Source organism: Xiphias gladius, chromosome 24 (genome assembly GCF_016859285.1).
Source record: "Xiphias gladius isolate SHS-SW01 ecotype Sanya breed wild chromosome 24, ASM1685928v1, whole genome shotgun sequence".
Lineage (NCBI taxonomy): Eukaryota > Metazoa > Chordata > Actinopteri > Istiophoriformes > Xiphiidae > Xiphias > Xiphias gladius.
Window position 1 is genome coordinate 18,270,509 of NC_053423.1, and position 23,264 is coordinate 18,293,772.

The following is a 23,264-nucleotide window of genomic DNA, read 5'->3' on the forward strand; positions in this document are numbered from 1 at the left end:
AAACCTTCAGATGAGATCTTTTTCCTGCAGTAGTGGGAGAGATGAGTATCCAAGTAACATGGCTGATTGGGTTATCGCTGTGTAAACACATACTCCCACTGTAAACATATCTTAAAATATACTCCTTTTAAATTTGGTGCCATACCAGTGCATAAAATGAGTAGAAAGCAACAATTCTACTGCATATACAGTAGAATTTTTTTTAAATTTAACTTCATACTTATTTTAGCAATAAAGTGAGTCTTAGTAATAAAACAAGATAAAATTAATTAATTGATTAATTAATTAATAAAAATAAAATGAAAATCATTGTTTGGAGTTCCAATCATCCTCCTTACTGTGGAATTTTTCAAGGAATGAATCTCTTAATGATCCAACCATGTTATTGAGTCCTATTTCCTCCCATCACTGCTTGACAAGTATTGCAGACAGAGGATTTAAAAAAAAAAAATCACCGGGACACAAAAACCAAACTCCACATCATACCCAAATCAAAGTTAACAAACTGAAGTTAATAAATAAACCTTAACACGCAGACAGTGTTGTGTTGACCAAATGTAAGGAGTACAGAGTAGAGTTTTTTTTTTTTCTTCTTCCCTCTTTCTCCCTGTAGAGTTGAGTGTTTTCTAGATGATGTGGAAGCGAGGTCCAGGTGTAGCTATGATGTCGCTGTAAGGCTCCTCCTGGACCAGCTCCACCGCCTGCTGCTTCTTCAGAACCAGGAAGCTGTAGAACTTGGCTGCCGCCTGCTTCCTGTTGTTGTTCCTGCACAGGTCCAGCAAGCTGACCGACTGGGCACCTGTTTTGGCCATCACCCTCTGAGCCAAGGTGAGAGAGAGAGAGTCAGGGAAGGGAAGGCTCTGGCATTTTGCATGTCGTCATTTAAAAGTGTACTCTAAAGGCATTCAAGTAGTGTGGTTAGCTACATCTACTGGGAGTGGGCAGTGATCTCTGTGCTATTAATCAATATAAACTGTTGTATTATTGCATCCTCACTTGCTGCTCTCACTTTAAGCTGCAGATGGTAGTGGAAGTTACGAAATACACCTCTGCTTCCAGTGCAAATACAATACAAATAAGTGCCTTAATACTGACTAGATACATAGAATTAACTCATGTAAACCAGTAATGTGTTTTTTTTTAAAATCTAGAATTATTATATATTCAATTTCACTTAGTATTTTTTATTTTTTAATGTACATTTTATATATATATTCAAGTTATTTTCTTTTAATTTGTTTTCTTGTTTGTCGTCTTGCTGTTGTTCTCTTTTGAATTCTTGAGTTATGGCTAAAAACGTATTTAGTGAGGTCACTGTGACCTTTGACCTTGGACCACCAAAATCTCATCAGTTCATCCCTGAGTCCAAGCGAGCGTTTGTGCCAAATTTGACATCGGGTTCACAAGAATGGCACAGTGCCTCCAGCCACGGACCGTTACTGGCACGAATGCATAATAAAACGAACAAAATCGTAATTAAAATCCAGAAAAACCTGATAAAACATAAGCCTGCACAGCCGCCTTTTTGTACGTAGTAATGCAGGCAACACCATTAAAAAAAACAAATTCCTATAAGTTGTAGCAACAAGATGTCATCCGGTTTTTCGGCTTCTTCTACTAAGATGTGAACATATACACACCTGTAGGCCATGAAGCATCTGCTGGGTTCTTTTGTTCCACCTCCTCTCCTCTTGGTCCTGGTCGCCTCCTTGCGCCTCCTCCTCCTGACACAGGAAAAACACTGTTGTAAATACTAATAAATGCTACCTACTGTAAAGTCCTGGAGACAATGAGTGTGTGTCCATGCTCAGTTAAAAGGATGTACGCTTAGATACTAAAAAATAATATTACAAGTGTACTGTACAAGTTTTTATGGATCTCTACCTCACCTCTTCATCAGAGTCTTCATCGTTCTTCTTCTTGTCTTTGTCGGCGAGCAGGTCCAACTCTATCAACTGGCTGATGTTAGTGGCGGTGGTTTCCTCTGGGGGCAAATCCACATTGGACGACGCCTCCAGCTGCTGGGGCACATTACAGGCACCGGAGCCCTGTTGCTGCTGTTGCTGCTGCTGCTGCTGCTGCTGCTGCTGCTGCTGCTGCTGTTGCTGCTGCTGGTCCAAAGCTCCCATCTAGAGGAAAGATTGTAAGAGGATACAGAGATGGTGGAGGGTGGTGGTTGGGGGAGGGTTTTTTAGAGAGGACAAAGAGACAGCAGAGCAACAGAAAAGAGTGAAGAGTATAAGGAAGGCAAAATTTAAAAAAAGCAGAGTGAACAGAGTAGAGTTACAGAAGTCCTGACATTTAATATGGGGTGATATCAGATGTGGAGAAGTCTTATAGGTGTAAGGATGGGTGCTTCAATATATACAGACACTACTACTAGGGGGACATCTGTACTCACAGGCAGGGCAGGCTCAGTTTCCTGGGATTTGCGTTTCAGGCCTCGTTGGGAAGATGGTGGGGGCATGACTGATTCGTCCAGCGTCGTCCTGCTGCCCTCTACAGCTGAAGTCTGAAGCACACTGGCCTCCTCCATGATGGTCTGGTCTGGAAGGCAAATGGACACGCGAATAGAAAATCTGACATTGACAAAATATGTTTTTTTGTGCCCAAGAACAATGGAGGTGTCAGTTCATTGTCACTGAGAATTTTTTTTTTTGAGATCTTCCCACTGAATAGAGAATCAATTACTCGAAGTCAGCTGATGAATCTCCTTTAAAAATACTTTGTGCAAACTGGCTTTAAACTTCCACAAATTACCATTGGTGAAAGGAAAAAAATTGTCACCACTTTTGCCACCTTACAAATTCCATACCAAGCCATAAACAACCCAAATTCAAGCACAACAACAAGTCCAACCCACACCAAAGAAAGGAAAAAACGTGTAGCACATGAAAATTAAAATATCCATACTGTTTCTGCTATGAGTTTCGACAAATACATCAGGCATAACTGTCCACAAGAAGCCATTTCTCACCCATGATGTCCCTCTGCTGGTGCCCTGTAGTCTCCTCTCTGGGCACCTCTGGATTCTCCAGATCTTTGAGGAACTCATCCAGACTGTCAGCCTCTCCACCTTTCCTCCTCTTCCTCAGCTCGTCTGGGACCAGCGGTGTCAGACACCTTGTAAACATCTAGAGAGAGAAAAGGAGAGGAAGCAAAGAGTCAGAAGGATACAGTATTTTAATTCTGTAAGGTGTGTGACTGCTAACACAATACCTCTGCGTATTATAATCCCTGAATAATTTTCCATCTCTGTTACCTTGAGCAGCCTAATGTTCCAGAGAGGCTGAGCAGGCAAGGAGAAAAGCTTCTCGACTCCTCCGGTCTCCTTCCACATCATCAGCTTCTTGGTGGGGGGTGCCAGGTCCAGGGTGGTAACAATGTCAGAGTAGTCAGACAGCTGTGCACGGATGGTTTTACTGTCTAACTCCTTCACGCTGTCCACGATCAGCTTCCTCTTACGCTTTGCCTTTGTCTCCTTTACTGCACAGGCCGCAGGCAGACAGAGATAAAACACCAGTGCAAACCAAAGTAGCTCTGATATTTGGTGCAAAAACAACATGTCTGGTTATAAAAACATTGTTCTTACATAGACAAAAAAATAAATTCTGTAATTGTACACTGCAGTTTTTATTTGTAAAAAATTACAAATAAAATCTACTGTATTCATCTGTTATCATTGATTGGAAAAACTACTTTTCTATTCAGAACTTATCGAGACAATTTTTCGTTTATGTATGAAAGCAAGACACTAGAATTACCAAATACACATGATCATTTTTAACAAGATAATGTTAGCTTTTTCTATCTGTTGCTTGTCTCTGATTTTTGTATCCGTACCGCCACCTGTCTGATCTGGTACTTTTGTCACACATCTATGTTCGAGATGATCGAGATGTTCAGATCTTTATGGAAAGGGAAGGAAACCCATTAAAAATGAACTGGAACAGCATGTGCTAATTGCTTTCTGAGGGAAATTCATAGTGGAATTTCAGCAAAACCCTGGCAGGTACAGTGTCAGCGGCATTACCTGTGATGTCTATGGGCTCCAGGGCGAAGGTTTCTTCCTCGTTGTGAACCAGGGTGGTCTGTTCTGTCTGGTCTGCCATGGCTGGTAGGGGCTCTGTCGGGCCAGAGTCTGGACTATCCGGGGCTCCCGCTAACAACACACAATAACAGCCACTCATCGCGATGGATATTTTATGTGGAGGCAAATGCACTGTAATTTCAACTGTGTCCAACGCAAGCTGCTGCAACACAAAAGTAAAACAACAATTTGTTCAGGGTCCAGTGGCGAGATTATCTGCGGAACTGACCTGAAAGAGCGTCAAAGTCATCGTCGTCGTCTCCGTGGTCCTGAGGCATCATCACACTCTCTGTGATGGCAGGAGGGTCGTCGAATATGCCACCTCCATCCTCGTTACTCAGCAGCTTGTCCACTACACAGAAAAATAAGCTAATTTTACTGTTTGAGCCGCTAGTCTGAGGAAAACCAGTATCATTACAGATGTCAAAAAACTGAAATCTGGATCTGGGTCTTACCCAGCATGCCTCCCTCATTGGTCTCCATGGGGTTGTCTCCGAAGTCGTCCTTGTACTGGTCGTCGTACTCCAGGTGGTTGGACTTGTCGGCCATCTGGTTAGCTCCGCCCTCAGCCTCCAGCAGCAGGTTGGAAGCTGATGTTCCCATGATGTCCACCTCGAACGCGCTCTCTTCCCGCATCATCTCCCGGTCGTCCATCCCGAAGTCAGCTGCACAACAGAAATGTGTGTTCTTACAGGATATGATGTAGAATGTAGGCGAGTGGAGGTCGTTACACTGTCAACTAACAACAGAAAAAACATCCAGAGTGTTTGAACTGCTTGTTGCTGGTGGACCTCAAAAAAAGCCACCTTTCACTTAGTATTTTTCCTAAAATCCTTCTGTGTAGCTTTTCATTTGTGACAGGATAAAGCTGTGGGATTACATGGAAGCTCCTGCTGTTTAAAAATGTGACTGTCAAATATGACATTACTGAACAAAAGCACGCATGCTCAGAAGAAGCAGCCTACCGAAGTCATTGTCCTGCAGCAGATTGAGGTTGCCCACCTCCTCTCTCATGGTGATCTCCTCCACTCTGCTTTGGTTCAAGTTGAATTGCTGAGCCACGTCAATATCACTGGAAAAAAAAAAAACAACAAAAATCCACACAGTCATTCAATATTTATCTTGTATTTACAGCACTTCTCTTCTAATGTAATTTATGTGCGAGCAGTGGAAAAGATGAAAAATGAAATGTGCTGCTGAAATAAATCCACACTTTGTAGCTTATTCAGTTCCTTCCAGGAGTCAATTGGTGTTGAAGTGCTTGTCAATCCATCCATTTTGTCTCTTTTAACATTTGTCATTTATTATCTACATTTTCTAGAATATACAAATGGGTTATACATGCAGCTCGAGAGCAAGGGCAAGAGCCATCACAAAAATTCTTCCAACTGAAGAAAAGAAAACATGCATGAATATTTATGAATAATCAGGCAGAAATATATTGGAAAGAAAACTGCAGTTGATGTTTGTGGACACAAAAATGTCCAGTGTATGTACACAACAGCTGTGGGGAGCCATGGTGACCTAGGGCCGACCGTGAACTGGAAAATCCCTGTTGACATAACCTTTGTTCCATCTCATTCCCAGTCTTTCTATCCTCTTTTTTACAGTCATCTCTATACTGGTCGCTATCTAATAGAGGCAGAAAAACGCCCAAGAAAATAATAAGAACAAAAACGAAATGTTGCATTTGTTTTGACCACTGTGGTGCGCGCAGATTTTTTTTGCGTTTCAATTTAGTTTCTAGTGTATTTCTACCTAATGTTCTCTCATGACGAAAGTAGACCGATAGAGGACTCACTCGAGGTCTGGCAGTGGCTGGTCAAAATCGTGGAACTCCTCTGGTAGTGTGATAGCGTTGTAGGCGGCTTCTCTGTTCTCCTCCGGAAGATCCACCACACCTGAAACACGGAAATGTAAGGAAAGAGTTACAGCATGTGACATATCTCAAGTGGCAGCGATGAACCAGGCGTAGTTTGATAACAGTGACGTAAAAACGTGCAGTCTCTCCTGTTTCTTTGACAGCCAACATGTATCAGAAGAACTTGCTGCATGCTCTCATTTTAGATGCAAATATGTATAAACCCTGCTCGTTTGTTTATGAGTGTCTGATTCATTTGTACTGCCACAGATGAAGATATAACATGAACAAAACTGAATATCGTATTTCTCAAGGGACAAGAGAAAGGCTTCGATCTCCAAATAAGGAAAACGTAGAATCGGTCGCCGCTGATGGTTTTGAAGCCCAGTTTGGAATTATGAGTAACATTTTTTTCCCCAACCTGGTCTAAATGCCATCTTGATCTTGATGAAGGCCTCGTTACAGTCTGCCAGCAGGTACTTGGCCTTCCTGTGGTAGATCCTCACCACCCCCAGCAGCAGATGCCCTGACGTTCGTAAAGCCATTTTTACCTGTAAAAGTAATGACAAGAGGTATATCCAGAGAAAAATCTGTTAGAATATTGTAAATTTTATATGATATGATATATGATATAAAATATTTAACCAATGCTTTGCCTTTGTGAGACTTTAACCAGCAACTGCTTGTTAGTTTTACTTTTAAAAAACTACTATTATTAATTACAGAAATTGTAAGATTAGCTTTCTGTTAATGAATTCATTTGTCTAAGTCTAAGTAAATCAGGACGTTTCAGCACCAGATGACACAAAGCTATCTTTGGATGTGAAGCCTGAGGGTAAAAGCTACCTTGATGCACTTAAAAATACAGGGAGGTATTAATGCTAAAAGTCTAACTGCTTCAAATTCCGATGCTGAACCTGACATTGTTACATGTGTCTCACAACAGTAAATGTTTAAAATACATGATACAATTTTTTTTATTGGATCAGCTAATCAGTTTTGAGCCCTGAGTCTCAATTACACAAATACACACCTTGAAATTATATGATAACTTGCTATAAATCAACACGTCCATTCGTTCAAGGCAAAGCGATAACACACAAACACACAGTCCCCTTTAAAAAGTGACAGGGAGGTGTGACAGTGAGGACCGCGAGACGCTACCTTGGGTGAGATGATGCTCTCTACGCTGCTCTCCAGATTGCACTCAAACACATGTGCTTTGGTCAGCTTCTTGTCCCAGTGGGCTGCCAGCCAGATTTTGGCCAGCGGCCCACGTTTGCTGAGGACAAAGTGGGCGTAAAACATTGTCTCAGCGACTTCTCACCACAAGGGAAAGGGGAAAGGGGGAGGGAGTCGGGCCTGCAGAGAGGAAACAACACAAAGGGAGAAACAACATTCTGGATATGATTGAAATCTCAACTCTGAAAAGTTAAACAAAGCATGACAGCTGAAAGGACACATTCACTGTGCTGTCTGAGCTTTTCAAGATGCAGACATTGTTGTCATGGCAGGGTGAACGCTGATTAATTGAGACTTTTCTAAACCATTGCCTGGCATGGCAACAGTCCCAAAAAGGACCACGTAACCATGCAGACTATGGTGCAACTGGGTGAACATAACATCATCTCAACACACCCCCTTCAGCTGTATGCTGTATTTGTCCACTAGGTGGTGCACAGCCAGGACACCCCGTCTTATGCGGGACCCCTACCCTCCTACTACAGTTGGGCAAGCCCGTCCGCTGTTTCAAAACCAGCACGCAAAGTCTCAGGGAGAGCTTCTTCCGCAAAGCCATCAGGATTGTGAACTATGATCCTGCCAGGGCCCTAAACTGAGGGGTGAGAGGGGAACCTCCCAAAACCTTAACTCCCTCCAGTACACAAATCAAATCACAAACATTTCAATACGATTAGATGCAACTTCCTAAAGCAAGGAATAAATTACTAAAAATGATTCGAAATAATTTTAAATTATTTAAGACCAATTTAAGAACTAAAGTTCCAGGTACATGAGAATCAGAACAATATTGACATTTTCATTCATTACTGGTTTAACTCGTGTATGGCAAGTGGGATCAATGATATTGCATAGATATATTTTCTGTGTCCCCTTTGACACGGTGTTGTTTATAGCCGGATATTGCACATCCATGTTTGACTGTTCTGAAGAGTGTGGGGTTGTTTTTGTTAGCCAGGTATTCCAACCAGGACACAATGTTGATGGCAAGACCACTTCCTATGAGGGACTGATACCCTCTGTTGAAAATGTGTTGACCAGCCTCAAAGCTCCTCAGTTGGTGCAATAGAAAGTTTCTTGTTGGTGATTTTTATAAATGTAATCCACATGCTCAGAAAAGGTGAAGGCTTGATCCAAAACAGTGCCAAGATATTTGAATGAGCTCGCCTCTTGCTCCACCTCCTGACTGTTGACCATCACAAACTTAAATAAGGGGTTTGGCAGGGTGTTCTTATTGTACCCTTCCAGTCCTTATTGTTTTTTTTAGAGCTGCGATGATTAATCGATCGCAAAAAGAAAAAAAAAAATCTCTCTCTCAAATTGTCTCTCAGGTGAGAGAATTTGATTCTTTTCTTTGTCATATATGATAATAACTTGAACATCTTTGGGTTTTGGACTGCTGGTCGAATAAAACAAGCTACCAAAATAGATCAGCTTAAGCTGTGGGAAATTTTAACTGGCATTCTCGATATTTTTTGTAAATTTATAGACAAAAAAGTTGACTGTCTGATCAAGAAAATAATCTGCAGATTAATCAGTCTTAAAAGTAACTGGTAGCTGTAGATTTTCTTTTGAACTCCTTTTTTTTTTTGTCAAGGTGTTGGTAAGGTAAGGACTGCAAAATAGCTCATCATCCTCGCCATTGTTTGTTACCTTTAGCCCCTTTAAACTCCTGCCTTTTCATACAGTATACTCGGTTTTTGTTGTCTTTTGCTCAGTCCTGTGATCACATGTGTCGCCAGGGGCTTTAATATGGGGCCTGGGCCCCGAATCTTTGACTGTTCATCACGTTTGGCATTTTTTTTTTGCACCAAACTCAGATCGCAGCTTCATAGGAACCAGTGGGTTTTACACTGAATGGCCGGAGAAAAGCGCTGACGGAACCAAAAAACGGAGACCCTCCCCCGTGCAGTGTTTTTTGGTCAGTGCCTGTCAGTGGAGCAAAAGCTGTGCGAGTTTCCAGTGACCAGTTCTCATGCTCTGATGGTCAAGCCATCAAAATGAAACAAGTTAAATAAAAAGAATGCGGGAAATTTATGTTTACTGAGAACTAAGTTGTAAAAGCTTTAAGTTTTCACTCAAATTTGTATCGTCAGTTGGCAGCATGAAAAATAACACAAACAGTATGTTAGAAAGCAAGTCATGGACATTAAACTGTCTCGGAAAGTTGAACGCTGCCCCTGGTAAGGATGATAGTGAGGATACTGTTGAGGTCGCTGCCAGCCACAGCATAGTTCTCCTGCCCGGTCTGAGTCTGCCCGATTCGCCCCGTCCCACGGATGCCAAACAACAACGAGCGCCGCCGGACAGCAGAGCCCCACAGGTGTGCCGTTTTGTTTCATTCAGTGGCAGCTGACAATTATTTATTAGCTCTTGTTTCAAACAGTGGCTGGAAAATCTGTTCAAAACTATAATAGTTGCTATTTTTACTCTAAGATGTATCATTGCTGTGTGTGTGTGTGTGTGTGTGTGTGTGTGTGGAAAGCGCAGTATGTATAGAAAAGAGCGCTGTATGAACGTGTGTGTGAATGGGGCAGTAGTGTAAAGCGCTTTGAGTGGTCGATAAGACTAGAAAAGCGCTATATTAGTGCAGCCCATTTACCATTACCTAAGAGTGTGATTTTCTAAGAGTGTGCTTAGGTGCCTTTTTTAAATGATGTTAATTTTTCTTATCGAATTTCATCGTTCCACAAGGCACGCCGCCTTTACCGTTTCCCTGGACCGAAATAAAATGGCAGTTCAGTCAGATTACAGGTTAGGAGCGTCTTGTTTAAAATATAGCTTTGTTTATCAGTTTCACACACTTTAGGGCCACTTTACCAGGTACACCTGTAAAATCTAATGCAATCCAACGCAACAGCCCGGCCCATAAAAATTCTGCCCCTTACAAGGATGGTAACGTTCAGTTTTGATTGACACCTTGACTTGGGGTTGCACTTTGCAGCCCTGTTGAGCTGCACTGTATTACACTGAGAGCTGTTTCCTAGTGTTTCGTCCTGCCCACTGGCAAACGTGAGAATGAGAACCTGAAACACACTTTCGTCAACTCCGATGGTGTCAGCAGGAAATGAACATCATAATCCTCCTAAACGTTGAACTTGCGGAAGGGGTGTTGTACTGGTTTTCACGAGACTGTGGAGGGGTACAGAGAAAGTGGCCCTGCCAGTGTAGATTAAAGAAGTGAGCTGTTTGGTTTTTTTTTTTGATAGTTAACAGTGTGTATGGGTTTGAAATAATAATGATAATGATAATAGTAATAATAATAATGATAATGATAATGATAATAATAGATCAAGGCTTGACCCCAGACTCATTCCAAGATTTCTGGACTAAGCCCCGCGCCCCAGCTGACGTTAAAACCGCCCCTGCCGGAGATGATTCGTTTACACGGCGCTGCACGTCCTGTGGCCTGCATGCCATGAATAAACATGCGGGGTTGAATCCGCGTCTGTGAACCTCCGAGATGCCCGTGGAGGCAAAATGCGGCGGGACGCGTCCGTCGGGTGAGTAAAAAAGAAAAAAAACAAAAAAAAAAAGGTACCGGCAGCACGGTGCTGTACCTGCAACTGCCACCTTGTAATGTCATCGAAAGGTGGATGGCCCTAGCAACCGGTACACGTTACAGGTATATTAGCCTAAACCGCATTAACCGTTGACCATCCCCAATATTAATATATATTATATATATCTATCTATATATCTATATATATAAATATTATATACAGTATATAGATATATATATGTAGATATGCAGATATGTAACGACAATTGCCCTTTCTGATTTTCTCACCGTCACGGAAAACACAAATTGACTCACCGGTTAGCCGTTCTGTGTTTTTCCCGTTTTGCCAGCCGCTGCTGGTGGCTGTGTTTCCACCTCCTCCTCCTCCTCCGACTAAAACAAACAAGATGGCGCCCTGTCTCCCTCCTCCTCCTCCACCACCGTCCAGAGATTGGACGGTTTGAAAAAACCTCAGCGGGATCCGGAGAGTGGTGCTAGTGTGTGTGTGTGTGTGTGTGTGTGTGTGTGTGTGTGTGTGTGTGTCTGTTTTGGGGAGGGGGGCTGAGCTTTTCACCTGTGCTCACTCCCACCTGTCTACTGTCAGTGGTGGATGAGGAGTTCAGACCCTAGAAAGTAAAAGTAGTCAGACTCCATTACAAGTAAAAAAAAAAGCACTGCATTCAGAATCTTAGCTAAGTAAAAGTACATTAACAGTGAAATGTATTTACAGTAACAAAGGGAGGCTTTACAAGTCCTCTTTCACTGATGCATTAATGTAAAAGCAGCATTTTCGGGGGCCGTTTAACCTGCAAAAACCTCTTGTATAATCTTATAAAGACTTTTCTGTTCATCATTGAGTCTTGGAAACATGTAACAATGCTTCATGTCTATATGTCTCCCATGAACCTTAATCTGCAGAATAACTAGTAACTATAGCTGTCAGATAAATGTAGTGGAACAAAAAGTACAATATTTCCCTCTGAAATACAGCGCAGTGCAAGTATAAAGTAACACAACATGGAAATACTCAAATAAAGTGGAAGTACATAATAAATGTACTTAATTACAGCCCTCGAGTAGATGTACATAGTTACTTTTCATCTATGGAAATACCACGACATTAAATGGCCTTCTCCTACTCTTTCCAGTTTAAGGTAAAAGTACAGGAGTATTGGTAGCAAATTACATAGCCTACCAAAAGTAGAATAGCCCCTTTTCAGAGTTTTACATCGTTACATGCCAAAATATCATAGTAATACATTATACTGATGCATTAATATGTTGGCAGTATTTTAATGTTGCAGCTGGTTGAGTCGGGGCTAGTTGTAATTATTTTATACTGTGGGGTCATCACATCCATAGTAATGGATCATATCTTCAGAGCGGAGCATATGTTTTGGATGTAAAATATACTGTAAATCTACAAAGTAACAAGTAACTAAAGCTGTCAAATCAATGTAGTGGCGTAAACAGGGTATATAAATCTGTAAATATTTCTTTTAGAGTGGAGCAGAGGGTCTGCAGAATCATAAATAACACTTTAAAGTGAAGGTTTTCTTATAGTGTCTAATAGTGTTTCCCCACATGTATATTTCACTCTTGTGTCTTTAAAGCACTTTGAAACTTTGGTTCAAAAGTGTTATATCTGTAGTGTGTTTTGCTGGAACAACTCTGCTCCTACAGCTGCTTTAACGGGCCACATCAGACCGGGGGCGCTACAGGAAGAACAGTAGTTTTGCTCATGTGACACCAGTACCGGCTCAGCTGACAGAGGACTGGTTACTGCAGTCCCTCAGGCTGCGGGAGAAGAACAGCCTTCACACAGCACAGAAACACGAAAAATAAATCAGCCACAGGTTCAGCAGCTTTAAGCTAAGACTAAACATCATCAACTGATTTCGTTATCTTCAGTATCTTCTATTTTCTTTTCGGTATTTCCACTGTCAGTCTAAAGCTGACTCTGGGTAGAAACAGTAAAAACTAGAATGGCACTCAGTAGAGCGCAGACCTCCGCCAAGGCCACTGTCAAAGGACATGCACAAGACTTCAGAGGAAAAAAATTCCAATTCATAGTAGCTGATCCAGATCCGCAACAAAAATGAATGGGTTTTCTTCCCAGGCACATGCCCCATCCCTCCAGCAAGTTTGGTGCAAATCAGTTCGGGACTTTTTGTGTCATCCTGCTCACAAACAAACCGACAAACAAACCGACAGTCTTTGCTGGCTTCCTCTCAAGTTTCTCCTGTTCGCTGTCTTCGTCTCTACTACCCAGCTTTACTGTTAAAATTAAATTGACTGAGTTGACTGTCCATCTAAAGGGGAAATAAAACAGTCAAACAGTGAAACACTGTATGCCAACTTGATCTGTCAGACGGAGTTATCCCCCCCTTTGAACCAGCTTATGCTGTGAATGAAAATGCTCTCCATTTGGATGAATGCCAGTACAAGTTATATAAATGTAAATGCACACAAAACTATTAAACTAGAATTGCACTCAGTAGAGTGCAGACCTCTGCCAAAGGAAATGTCAAACAACACACACCAGACTTCAGAGAAAAATGTTTTGAATTCCTTGTAGATGATCCAAATTTGCACCAAAATTTAATGAGTGCTTACCTGTGCCATGCCACATCCATCCACCAAATGCAGTGCAAATCGGTTCAGTATTTTTTGTCTAATCCTGCTGACAAACACACCCAGAAACAAACAAACCAACAAACATACTCGGGTGAAAACACAACCTCCTTGGCGGAGGTGATAAAAAAGCAATGGAATACCATTCTTGTAAAGCGCTGCAATTAGCTGAAAGTACCTCCAGGAGGCAGCAATGTTGTCTCGAAGGTAACACACCATTCAGATAACAAGCATGATCAGGTGTAAAATGGAAGAAGCTCTTCAGTGGAGAGAAAAATCACATTGACTGTGTTAGGACTTTATTGGAGGAATTTCTTTTCAAGACAATAATGGCTCCCAAATGTTTAATTACCATACTTGAAAAAGTTTGAGTTAACATAATAAATTTTTTTCCGTCCGTGTAATTACTATAATTTAATTTAAACAGTTGGGCCGAACCCTTCCAGTCCATTAACACAGTTTATTTTTCATTAAACATCTGCAGAATCTAACCTTGCGAAAAAAGACGGCAGTGACTTGAATCACAATGTGTTTGTTAGCATTTAACTAAAACCGCAAGCTCTCCCGAACCTTGAAGGATAGGTTCACACTTTTTTCAAGTCTCTCTGAAAAAAAATTACTTGTTGTAATTATTCCTCGTGGTCATAGTGGCCATTAAAAGATCCCTTGTTAATGCAATTTAAGTGTAAGTGATAAAAATAACAAAATCCGCAGCCCTCTTTCTGTGCAAAAATATATTCCTAACTGTATCTGAAGTTACAATCCTGTCTCCTAGAAATTACTTTTATAGACAAATAATTGGCAACAGCAAATATTCTTTGAAGGAAGTGTAATGCCGGCTGGTCTTCTACTAAAACACAAAGAAATGTTGTTAATTATTGTATGTGCCAAGTAAATTGTTCACTGACAACATATTTCATTTGTTTTCCACCAAAATATTTGATTTTGAAATACTATATCCTTATGTAGTGACCACATCCTCATTAATCTTTCTAAAAATTTTTGGAAGATCGTGTTCTTGTTTAATGCAGAAAATGTTCACAGTGACTTGAGACACAACATATTTATTAACATTTAACCAAAACCACAATTGTTCCCCAACTTTGCTGCACTAAACCCAACCACAGACAGGACTCTGGAGTCAAAGTCCTGTACTTTGTACACCTAATAAAATGTTACCTACACCACAACGTAACTGGGAAAACTATTTACTAATATCGAAACGGAATTTTTAGGAGACAAGTTTGTTGTAGTCACCAGTGGTGGAAAGTGACTTAAGTAAGATTTGAGGCATTTCCGCTGCAATTCGGTGGGAAATATTGTACACCACTATGTTGACTTGATAGGTGGAGTTACTTGTTACTTCATAAATTAAGATGGCGTACAAAACATATGGAGAACTTATAAAATAGGATGTTTTGATATAGATTAAACTACCCAACAGTATTTAAAACTGGAACTGAAACGATGAGTCGATAAATGGATTAGTCGATTCACAGGAAATTAGAACTATTTTAACAAGTTATAAATTGTTCAAGTCATTTTTTATGCAGAATTGCACAGCATAATATTAAATGGTTTCAGCTTCTCAAAAGTGAGGATTTGCTGCTTTTTCTTTGGCTTAAATTGTAGTAAACTGAATAAATTAAAGGTTTGACTACTGGTCAGACGAAACAAGAAATCTGAAGGAGCCCATCACAATTGCCCATTGTGATGGGCATTCCTCACTCTTTTTAAACAATTAATCAAATAATCGAGAAAGTAATCATTATGGATTAATCCATAATTGGATTAATCCATGATGAAAATAGAAATTAGTTGTAGTCCTATGTTAAATAGTTAAAAATTAAAGTAAAGGATCCGGATACTCTCTCCACCACTCAGTCCCTCTGTCCCACCACCTGAGGCTCACTCTGTTTGGTGGGCAGCTTGTTTTGTGTCTGTCATTTTCATCACGTGTCACCCTGCTTCCCTGCCCTTCGAGGTTGACGGCCCAATCCCTCCAACCTCCTCTCACGCTTCACAGACCTCTGCACAAATGGAGTCATAGCTCACATCTTATGAGCTCTGACAAGTGCACCGCTCTGTCTGACGCCGTCCAACAAGCTCATCCGCCCGTCTTTACAGATTACTGTATGTCAGAATTGCAAAGAAAAGCCATTCGTTTAATGGTCAAAGTGTAAAGCACAACTTGGCTGAGAGTTTTTTAATGATGTTGGACACCGCAAGGTCTCGCTCTCGCTCACACACACTAACACACACCCTGCTTGGGTTTGTTTCCTATGACAAAGCACCTAAAAAAGACAAAAATATTTCCTAGAAGTAAAGAACTACCTTGGGAAAAAGCTGCGTGATTGAAAGCGTTGACTGAGTGTTATGTCCCCTCCAAATGTGTCCTCTCACTTTTCACAGCCAGGCCCATTAGTCAGGCAGGAAAATACATCAGACCCCGATCACATCTCTGTACAGAAGTCAGGGGGGAAAACTGCTCTTCGCTGCCAAAAACCATCCCACAAAACCCCACAGGGAATGGACTTAACTTGGGCACAAAGGGCCTGGTTATATTTCACCGTAGGATGGCCTTTGTGCCTCTGAATCGGCGAACACTGAGGCACTGTCTCCCTCCTCGCCCAACCTGTCTGTCTCCTAAGCTGACAAGCAGGTCTTATTTAGGGAGAAGCACTGAAAAAGTCCACTGGGGGTTGTGATGGTTTTTGCGTGCGCTGTACATGCACGCACACACAAACAAACACGCACACACACACAGGTTTACACATGGGCACTTTGTCCAAATGAGAGCTCGCTCACAACAGATTTCTCACACTAGAATTGTGTGGGGGCGGGATTGACTGAGAAAAAGAAAGAGAGAGAATGGGGGGAAAGGTGGGGGTGGGTGGGGTGGGGTGGCGGTGGTTGGAGGGGTCTTTTCAGTTCTTTTCGGAGGCAACAATAGTCTTTGTCCGAGATCTTCCACCATTCTTATTAGTGTTACGGAAAGGAGGAAGGGGGCGGTGGAAGGGGGGCATGCAGGCGGAGGACTGTTTCTCCATAGTAACAATGACTAAACAAGCCAGTTCAACTCTGGGCAGGCAAAGGGATGATTGCAGCTGCTGAGCAGAAGTGCAGAAACTTGTTCTGCGGAGCCCTGTTCACACAGGGGAAGGAGGAAGACTGGTCCAGAGCGGATTCATAAGCTGGAGATCTAGTTGGGTGAAAAGAAGAGGAGAAAAGGAAGAAAAGAAGATCCCAAAAGTTTGATGTGATCGTTTTCTGTCACAGAAAGTGCTGGGAAGCAACACGTGACTGCCTGCACATTCATACCCTCTTCGGCATGGACCGGGACAGTCACAGCGAGGATACTTTGTCCACCATGGTTCTGGAGAACATTAAAAACAAACTGATTCATGCCTTCAGAGCGACAGGAGAGCCCAGAGAAGATCCTCAAGACTCCGGGTCCACTGTCAGACCAGTCAGCATCGGCAGGAGTTACCAAGCCAACGAAGAGCTGAGGAGGGCGCAGATAGACGGCGCGATAACCTGGCTGAGGTCTGAACTGGTAAGCTTGGTGACTTACTGTAGTTTGCAACAGTTGTTATTAGCTGTAATGTCGATGGTAGTGTATTAATGTCTAAATTAAATGAGAAAATAGGCAAAAAAAAAAAAAAGTTATTGTCTTATCTCTCACACGTGGCCCTCCGTCTTTGCATCTTAGTGTCCACATTATAAGTGCCGACATGCTGATTCAGTTCTGTCATTGTTGTCATGCAGCTGGAAATGCGCTCACAGGACCTCCAGCTTGCTCAGACACTGCTGGGGCTCAACACAGAGATCCAAAGACTGAGGAGGGAGAGTTTTGGAGGTGTGGAAGTAGACGGGGAGGATCAGCAGTAACCGGCCCCAGCAGAGAGCCCCTTCTCTGGGGACGACCTAAGAGTGACTAGAGGAAGAGCAGATAGAAAAGTGCTCTTACTGGAACCCAGGGTGGAAAAGGAAAATTGTGTCTATTTTGTACCATGTGTCATGGTACAAAATAGACACCAGTTGCATGTAAAGTAACCTGGATAGAAGAATAAGTGGGGGAAATAATGTGCTTGGCTTTGTGTGATGCGGGCATGTTTAATTTAGATTTTTTTTGCACTTTTGCAGAGTTGTGCTAAAGAAACCTGTTTGTAGATGTTTTGTTTCCTTGCTAGGTAAGGAAACAAGATGTTTTGAATGTAAAGATTAAATCAAAAAGCAGTTTTATGTTGACATGTTTTTGTAATTTGACAAAAATAAAGAGCAACGAAAACGGTTTTTCATTTCTTTATTATGCTGGCATACTGTACTGCTGTAGTGTAGTACCTGTTTGAAGTACTGCTAAAGGTTCTGGTATGGTTAATAAATACATCCACATCTCACTGCCAAACAATTCTAGCTTATAAAGTCCACAGATTCTTTCTATACATCAGTTGCCATTTTAAACATGGATTTACAGGTTGGTTCACTGTCCTAACTTAACTCTACTATTCCTTTCTCATACAGATATATATGACTACAAGGTCTCACTAACAATGTCTTACCGTCACCAAAATGTTTTTGTCACTGCATGGGTATAATAGAGCAACGCAACGAGCGCCGCGCTGCCCTGCTGCGGCATTGAATCCATTCTGCATACAGCTACAGTCGTAAAAGGTCAGTGAGTTTCCAGCATACGCTCCGTGGGGAGCTCTGGCGCACGATGAGAACTGGCAGGTTCGCATACTTCAGGCTTTTACATAAACAAGAAGATTCAGAATTTAACATTTGTACGGTGTTTGGAAAAAAAAAAAAAACACAACTCAGCAGACAGTTTGAACTGTCCTAAAAGCTGCTGTTAACATTATTTTGTCTGTCGAGAAGAAAACTTTCTCTCACTTTCAGACACACGATACTACACAAAGACGACAAAGACTGTCTTTAGGTCAGTGTTCAATTCAGAACTTGTGCTATCCTGTCACACAGTTTATATACGAACTTAAAGGAATGGGACATTTGGGGAAACGCTTATTTGCTTTCTTGCTGAGAGTTAGATGAGAAGGCAAACTCCTCTCTCTCTCTCTCTCTCACTGTCTGTCGGTTAAACATGAAGCTAGAGCCATCCGTCGGTAAGCTTAGCATGAAGACTAAAAAAACGGGGAAACAGCACGCCTGGCTCTGCACAAAAACCCAGCATAATCCACCTACCAAAATTGATAAACCTCACTATTTAACACATTATATCTAATTTATTTAATCCGTACCAAAAACCTAAACGCAAAAAAAGACAGATTTTTTTTAACCTTGGTACAGTCAACTGAGCTGTTCCCCACTGTTTGCGGTCTATCCGACAGCTGGCTGCAGCTAACTCTCGGCAAGAAAGCGAAAAAATGTATTTCCAAAAATGTCGAATAATTCCTTTGAATCCCTCTGAGCAACCTGTCACGATTAGCAAATGTAGTAATTTACAATGTCATGCTTTTGTTATGAAAACAGAAGTGACTCTCCACCTTTGCCATTAGAATGACACGATATATTTTGTGTGAGGATTTGAAATGAAAATTACTTTCGCAACAACATAGTAAGGCCATGGTAAGCCTACGTGACACCACTGCTGATTCTTTCCTTCGCTCCACTCCCCCCCTTGTTTGGCTTCTCTCTGACCAAAAAAGAAAAAGAAAAAATACAGAGCGGGCAGGGAAAATATGGTGGGAAACTGCAGCTTTATTTATCTTGCTCCACCTTGTCTTCATTGACCGTCTTAGGGGATAAGAGGGGGTTGATGAGAGACTTCAAAAGTTGAATTTCTTCTAATGCTTTCAATTTTCAAGGCACAGAGCTTCTCCTGCTGAACGCTCTCTTCGATAAAACCCCTGAGTAAAGGGGCGGAGGCATCTTCAGGAAGGAAATGGAAAAGGCCGCCTCCCCTGAGCTGGAGTAGACGCTGCCACTTCCTCGTTCACTCTCAGAGTCCCAGTAGCTGCCTTCCTCTTCCTCCTCTTCGGTTTCCTCCTCTTGCTCCTCCTCAGACAACTCCTGCTTGAACTCCTGGATGCCGGAGTGAAGCTCCATCAGCTGCCGGATCAGGGCTTGGTCCTGGGAACGCATTTCCATCTGCACACAGAGAACACATCGGTTTAGTTTTGATTTTTATACATTCTAGATGTATGGGCTAATGGATAGAGAGAAATTCAGACATACAGGACCATACAATGAAGGAAAGAAATCAGAAACTGAAACTGAACTTGAGTTTCTCGCCTTTTCAAGCTGAACAGGTTCATGCTCAGTGTGAAACCACAGCTGTTTCATTTGAGCGCTGCCTCCTTTCAAATGCAAATGCATCTCTCTGCTGTTCTCTTTCTTCCCTTTCTTATGGGAGGCTGTCTAATTGCTGGCATGTAAAATAAGATATTCAGAATTCCACCAACTTCAGAGTCCAAGTTTGCCCTAAGGAGTGAGGAATGTCCCAAGCATAAAAACCTTCTGGTCCGATCTGCATTTCTTTTCTCTGTTAATTACAGCGCCGGGCTGAGACTGGGCTCCGGCTGAAAGATTCTGGTTTTTTACCGCCTTTGTCAACACTCTGGGGGGATTGAGAGAATAAATGTGAACTTTTCCTTTGGGGGAGCTGGAGACGTGGGCATGCTGCGGGCTCCAGCTCCTCATGCCAAACACCAGCCCTTTTCAGACAGTGTGTATGTGTGCATCTGCACCTGCATATGCCTGTTCTTTGCTGTTCCACTGCAAACTCGAGTCCAAATCAAGAGGCTTTGTGTAGAATTTCCTGTTATCTTTCTCTACGGGAATGTATGAGCAGAGCCCCCTGAGATTTGATTTGAGGTGATGATGGTAAAATACGACAAAAACCTCAGCAGGCTCACTATTGGGCAGTGTGATGTGGAATTAGCTGTTTTGTGTTTTCTAGGTTAGAATGTGTCTACTGCATGTGATTTTGATAAATAAGTACTGATTACAGTACTTTCACACTGGATAATCTATAGTTCAGTCTTTATTTATCACAGAGATAAAGTTAAAATTTCAATGATGTTATTGCACCACAGTCAAACTGGTCAATCGTTTAGGCCTTTAAAGGGGCACTCCCCCGGTTTTTGTACGCATGAAATTGAGTTTACTTGTCACGAGAAGTGCTACTCAGACTGTAAAAAAACTGCTGTTTGACGTCTTCTGTGGCTGTGAAAGTAGCCTTCCAAGGTTACTAAAGTTTGTCAGCTCGGTGGATAGAGATAAAACATTTTAAGAGAGCACTTGCACAGCAAAACTGGAGGTGTATGGCTTGAAATAGCTAATTGAACAAGAGAAACAGCTCATGAAACCCTTTGGCTAAAAAACAAAACAAATACTTTTTATTAGTAGGACAGAAAAACGTGACTAAATTTATACATGAGATAACTGTTTTTTAATCACAAATTTATCCAGGATAAAATAAATATGTAAATGAAATAAATAAATAGATTTAATTAAGATACATACGTTTGTTCATCTTAGGTTTAATGCTCATAAAAAACTGGAAATTTGAACATTTACATTTCTCTCCGCCTCTATCCACTGACGAAGATCGTGTGATATGATCAAAAGCCCCAGGACAGCTACACAATATACCTCGGGCTGAGATCATTTTGTCAACTGCTGAGTAGAGGGTCAAAAATGAACCTTGAAGCTGACATGGGTGAGAAGTGGAAGTTAAAATGACAATTTTAACATTGACTTCAAAAGAGCAGCCACTAAATGGAACCTGACAATTATCCTGAATTTTAAAGGTCTAAGAGGAGTTTGTTTAAGCACAGTGACAAGCTGCATCCGAATGGAAAAGGTCTCAAAACTCGAGCTGTTGCTCATAATAACCAGAGGAAAACAACGTTTTAATGAGGTCTGGGTTGAAATACAGTGAATTGTTCTTGTCCTTTAGGATGGGTAGAATTCAGGTGCTGTCATTCACTGCTGCTCTATAGAGGGCTGTTGTTAAACCGGGCGGGAGGCCTCTGGTTTTAGTGTTTTGCCCAGCTCCTGCTCAGACACTCCTTCTCTGTGTGCTCAGGACTCTCGGTTACCATGACGAGCTGTCTGGGCAAATGCACTTAATGCCGTGTTATATATTAGGCCATGACAATGAGCCTTACGCACTTGGTCACAGAGGTACAAACAGACACGCACGCACACACACACACACACACACAGCCCTTTTGACTGGAGGAGATGGTTTAAAAGGGGTTGACATCGTAACAACATGACCTACATGCATCTTAGGAACAAAAGGGCAATAACTCGGGCCTCCCACACAAAAACATTCAGAGTGACCCAGGGGGTTATTTTGTGCGGGTGACAAATGTCTTGACCTTCGGAATAATGGACAATAAAATGTTTTTATACTCACTGGAATGCTACAGTTGTCAGAGGACCACACACGGGGCTTCATAGCTCAAGTATATTGTTATTCTTAAGCTGTGGAGTGATTGTAATGTTTTATATTTATCTCCATTTACAACAGCCCCCCTGGAAGCTCTAGCAGCACTGTAACACACCTTGGTTATCTATTCTAAATGAGCGTATCATGTTGAATTAAACGTGGCAATTCACTTTGGCTGAAAGATTTGATTCGGCGCTGAAACTTGCAGCCCACAACATATCAGACACAGCAGTGGTAGAAGAAGCATTCGGATCCTTTATCTAAGTAAAAGCAGCAATATCACAATGTAAAAATGACACGTAAGACTATGAAACCTTCGCCGAACAGTGGCCACTGTGGCCGCATCAGACAACTACAATTATTGGTACACGTCGACCTCAAGTACAACTCCAATATAAGTAGGTCTAATCATCTGCAAAACACCTGTGTGAGTCTGCATGGTCTTTAATCTATAACAATGCATCATATTTTATCGTTTAATCATATGTTTTTTTGTAAAATCAAAGTAACAAGTTACTATAGCTGTAAAAGGTACAATGTTATCTCTGAAATGGAGGGATATTGAGGTATAAAGTAGCATGAATACCAAGCAAATTAAGTAAAGTAATTTATATTTACATCAAAACAGTCCCAGTCTTACCAGTTCTCGCCGCAGCCAGGCCAGTGCACTCTCGATGTCCAGTTTGTTGCCTTCTCCTCCAGCTGTGCACCCTTCTCTGAGGTGGTCGGTCCTTGTCCGAGGGTCCCTGCACGCGCTCTGTTCGGCGGACTTGCAGTCATCAAAGGTGGACGTCTTGCAGGAGAAGTCCCGCAGTCTGGTTAGGACCACTTCCATCATGGTGAGTCAGTTAAATCTTCAACTTTTTCTAACTGGGTTTTTCTAGACCCTCTCCTTAGCGTCTTCTCAGCTGTAGTGCAGACACAGCGTCGTCCGATCTCTCCGTCTCTCCTGTTATGAGATCCCTTGCACTTCTGAGCACTTATGAGGAACTCACTCTCTTTCACTTCTTTCACACACACTCCTGTCTCCCCCCTCTGCTCTCTCTCTTTTTTTCTTTCTGTCTGTCTCTCAAACATTACCCCCCCCCCCCAGCTCCTTGGCAAAGTGAACTGGCGTCACTTGAGTCTGAATGTGATGGAGCAGGTCTGACGTCAGTGCATTGTCCAGATGCCTGACCAGGACCTGTTTACCACTTTTGGGGCCTTTTATCAGACACACACACACACGCACACAGTCATCATCATTAGGAGGGAGAGGAGGGGAAGAGGCAGGCGGTTGTCATGGCGACAGCAGTTTTGCATCTTTAAAAATACTGGGGCTTGCAATGGTCCTTGTCTGTGTTGCGGTCTGTTAAAGGAGGATGCAGGGAGAACAGAGCGTATGCGTGCGTATGTACACACTTAAAGATACGCAAACATGCACACACAGTGCGATGGTGTAAGCGGGGCTCTCATGGACCGGGTGAGTGGCCCGTTGCAGGGTCAGGATCTTAAGAACAGTGTGAACAGCCATGTG

At 42.1% G+C, this 23,264-nt stretch overlaps 2 protein-coding genes across 3 annotated transcripts; one reads left to right on the forward strand and one right to left on the reverse strand.

Moving 5' to 3' along the window:
* Window positions 1-444: 444 nt before the first annotated feature.
* Window positions 445-11,204, reverse strand: LOC120786795 (double-strand-break repair protein rad21 homolog A-like). Of its 2 annotated transcripts, none has more exons than XM_040122458.1 (14): window positions 11,008-11,204; window positions 7,116-7,313; window positions 6,373-6,502; window positions 5,892-5,991; window positions 5,056-5,162; window positions 4,546-4,755; window positions 4,320-4,442; window positions 4,034-4,162; window positions 3,263-3,540; window positions 2,978-3,134; window positions 2,402-2,547; window positions 1,890-2,129; window positions 1,641-1,724; window positions 445-818 (listed from the first exon to the last, which is right to left on the reverse strand). In XM_040122458.1, the coding sequence occupies exons 2-14, from the start codon at window positions 7,257-7,259 to the stop codon at window positions 627-629; spliced, it is 2,040 nt and encodes a 679-aa protein (XP_039978392.1). In that variant the 5' UTR covers window positions 7,260-7,313; window positions 11,008-11,204; the 3' UTR covers window positions 445-626. The 2 variants fall into 2 exon arrangements, with proteins under 2 accessions (XP_039978392.1, XP_039978393.1); XM_040122459.1 differs by having other exon boundaries at window positions 3,263-3,486; window positions 11,008-11,203.
* Window positions 10,616-17,483, forward strand: si:ch211-153f2.3 (protein FAM167A). Its single transcript, XM_040122464.1, has 3 exons — window positions 10,616-10,693; window positions 16,416-16,882; window positions 17,095-17,483. The coding sequence occupies exons 2-3, from the start codon at window positions 16,658-16,660 to the stop codon at window positions 17,215-17,217; spliced, it is 348 nt and encodes a 115-aa protein (XP_039978398.1). The 5' UTR covers window positions 10,616-10,693; window positions 16,416-16,657; the 3' UTR covers window positions 17,218-17,483.
* The last annotated feature ends 5,781 nt before the right edge of the window (window positions 17,484-23,264 follow it).